Here is a 3,693-nt window from a genome sequence, read left to right as displayed (position 1 = left end):
GCCTGGTTCAAAAAATTATTTTGGTCTATATAGCTAATTTTGCCCTTCATGACAACTGTGAGGGGGGCGAATTTTTTTATAAGTCATCTGTTTAAATTATATTAAGCCTTAAAGTTCTGCATAATTAAGGGGCGTGGCCACTTGAGTGACAGGTGGATTGCCGCTGCTGTCACCACCGTCGAGCTAGGTGGGCGTGGCTTCAGCAACCAGCTCCCGCCTCTTTGCCCATTTTCGATTATCCGGGAGTGACGCGCTGCCAAGATGGCGACAGCTGCCTCCGCCCACTTTGAGCTTCAAAAATGCTCTTCGAAAACCTACGTGTGACGTCACAGACACTAACTACATCCATGTTTTTATACAGTCTATGGTGATTACCAGCAAATTGCTATTGCTATGCTATTCCAGATAATCCCTCCACTAAAACGACTGTAAAACAACTATGATTGGTCAATTTAAATGTCAGTCAGACATTCTCCTTCTGTCTAAGGTCGGTTCTTGGTCAAAATACTGTCCTACAGAGCACATAAGAAAACCATTCGCTCAATTTTATGTCAGATGAGTGGACAGCACTGACCTCATTCCCACACTGACCTTTCATATTGTCTATAACCGGTTGAAATCCATGTTCCTCACTTCTTATTGTAAAGCAACATTCCAAATGTCAAGTGTGCTGATATTTCTACAGTACAGGCCACATTATTACAGTACCGGAACAGGTCTAAAGCTGCAGGTCTCTGACTAGAGAGGATTCTGCATTGAAAGCAGACTGATTTTTTTATGAAGAGAGTAATAGAGTGGTTTCATGTTCCACCAGAACTGTGAGAACAGGGTAAATCAGGTGGAACCACAGAAACAGTCACTTGTTCTATAAGATCAGGAGGTCTGAGATCACAGTGAATTCAGAATGTCTTTTAAATTATAACTGAGGTTGCAAACGGGAGGCAGAATTATAATTAGAATTTTAGAAAGCAGAATTAAAATGGAATGAAAATCATATAATGCATTCCCTTTTTCACTGCAAATTACGCCCAAAAAAACTATTTCCAGAAACATAAGATGATATTAATAATAAATGCTTGATATGACATACATAGAAAATGTATATATTTCATTATATTTTTTAACTATATCTATTTTGAAAACAATTAAAGACAAGTTTTTTAAAAACTTGATAAAACAAATGACATCAAATAGAACCAAATTAGAGTCACTAAATTATTTATTAATTATAAATAATTTATTAAAACCAATGTATCATTATGCATATATATATATATATATTAAATATGCATATAAAATGGCATATAATAACAAAAAATTGGCATAGTTGTATTGTCACAAAAACTTGTCTTTAATATCTTAAAGTAAAATGTATTACATTTAATGAAATATATAAATTCAATATAAATTATGTTTAATTATAATGTATAATTTTTATTTTAAGATGACTTTTGTTTTTGTGACAAAACAAACAATGACATTATTAATTTTAATTTATTTAAACCAAATTAGAAATATTAACTAATTTATTAAAACTGATTGTGATGCATAGACATTATAACAATAAATTGCCATAGTTGTATTGACACAAAAACTTGTCTTTAATCAAAATGAAATGTATAAAATATAATAAAATATATAAATTAAATATACATTTTCTATTTCATTATATTTTATACATTTCATTTTAAGATGATTAAAGACATATTTAATCAAAACAAATAACTAAAACATTAATTTTAAGTAATTTATTAGAACCATATTAGAAATATTAACTAATATTTCAACTAATTAACTCATTTATTAAAACCAATTTATTATGCATAGACATCATAAACAAAAAGACTAAATACAAATCTTTATATATGCATACAAATTTGCATACAATAACAATAAATCGGCATGGTTGCATCGTCACAAAAATTTGTCTTGGGCTAATGAAATTATAATGAATTGTTGTGGATAAATTCCTCTTCCTGTCATTCCAATTCCAATTTTAATTCAACATCCTGTGCCAGTTCATTCTGATTTCTGAAAGACAACATTCTAACAGAAATGCAACCTTATAAGCGACTTTGGAAAGTTCTACATAGTCAGCAATTCATTCAGCACACATATAGTCTACACTAGGATTTACCACAGAGCCATGAAGGACTGCAAACATTGAATCTGCAATCTGAATTTCATCTCATTATCAATAAAATTGGCATTTGATTTAATGGCACAGCATAGTAATTTTAGACATTCGGTGGAACAAACATATTAAGTCCAGTGAGCCGAGCCAGAAATGCTTTTGGTTTCCATGAAAGATGACCTAATGCAAGCTGAAGAAAACAATAAAACTTGAACAATAAAAGTTGATGTAAAATGATAACCTCACTCACCAAACATATTCCCAGTGTTTCCATTCCTGGTCAGAGGTCGAAGTTCATTCTTTCCCCAAGCGTAACGTTTATAGTTGTCCCAGGCAAACTTCATCATCTGCAAACACAAAACAAACAGGTTAAGATGTGAGAGATCACCTCACCCATTAAATGTGCTTCTAACAATACGCTTAGTGTGCAGATACTGGCATTCAAACAAAAAGATGATAACAGGATGCAAAAATGTCCAAAGCCATGAAGCACAGATGTTCCCTGATCATCAACAAGCAAAAATGAAGATGAATCAGAAGAATACGGGCTTTAATAACACATTAGACGACGATACCTCTGGTGCTTTGAAGCATGGATAAATGCAGTTGAGGACTGGAAACATTACAGGAAGAAATATGAGGATGTCATGAATGACAAGGAAAAACAACAAAGAATTTAATCATGGTCCACAAGCTCTATTTATTTCTGCTGAAAGCAACACACTGTCATAATTAGCTGTGCTTTAAGGCGGGCAGACCTGCAGAATCACTTTCATCAAATAAATACAGAAATTCATGAACAGACAGACGACATCAAAGAAATGAACTGTTACCTCCATGCATTAATCAAGTAAATAAATTAATAAACACATAATCATTGTTTTCTCGTCACCATTAACCATTGCACATTCAAATGAGTTGTTTTGTTCTGTGTGTTAAAGGGGTCATATGATGCAATTAAATTTTTTCCTTTCTCTTTGGAGTGTTACAAGCTCTTGGTGCATAAAGAAGATCTGTAAAGTTGCAAAGACTAAAGTTTTTCAGACCGATGAGCTTTGTAAAAATCGACGCGTTTCAGAAGGCGGGGCATAGAGGAGAAACAATAATGTACAGTATGTGGAAAATAATGTGTTTTTTTTTACTTTAAACTGCATAAACACATTTCATTACACCAAATACACAAAATAATGTTCTTTTTAGCAGCATCATATGACCCCTTTAAACAGTATTCTGATTAAAACTTGACTTTTTGACTTTTTAAAGACAGGTTTGTGATAAGCTAAGTAAATACATCAATATTTTTAAGCAATGAGAACCAAATAAGAATTATTAAAACTAATTTATATAAAACAATGTATTGTTATGCATATACATTATAAATAAAAATAAAATGCATTTGATATCACATATTTGATATCATTTATATATATATATATTTATTTATTTATTTTTATTTTTTTTTAAGAAATGAACACTTATTCAGCAAGGATGCATTAAATTGATCAAAAGTGACAGTAAAGACATTTATAATAAAATATTTACATTTCAAATAAATGCCT

General features: G+C 31.5%; 1 protein-coding gene across 1 annotated transcript in view; it reads right to left on the bottom strand.

Moving 5' to 3' along the window:
* The window catches only part of LOC107729795 (mannosyl-oligosaccharide 1,2-alpha-mannosidase IC-like), a 120,748-nt gene extending 118,216 nt beyond the window's left edge, over nt 1-2,532 (bottom strand). The window contains exon 1 of the mRNA XM_016540498.1: nt 2,385-2,532. Coding sequence (XP_016395984.1) covers nt 2,385-2,481 — 97 coding nt within the window. The 5' untranslated portion in view covers nt 2,482-2,532. The remainder of the gene's footprint in view (nt 1-2,384) is intronic.
* Between the last annotated feature and the right edge of the window lie 1,161 nt (nt 2,533-3,693).

Source organism: Sinocyclocheilus rhinocerous, unplaced genomic scaffold (genome assembly GCF_001515625.1).
Source record: "Sinocyclocheilus rhinocerous isolate Xijiao unplaced genomic scaffold, SAMN03320098_v1.1 scaffold1510, whole genome shotgun sequence".
NCBI classification, from domain to species: Eukaryota; Metazoa; Chordata; class Actinopteri; order Cypriniformes; family Cyprinidae; genus Sinocyclocheilus; species Sinocyclocheilus rhinocerous.
The sequence above is the reverse complement of the archived record's forward strand: the minus strand, read 5'-3'. Positions and strand labels throughout refer to the sequence as shown.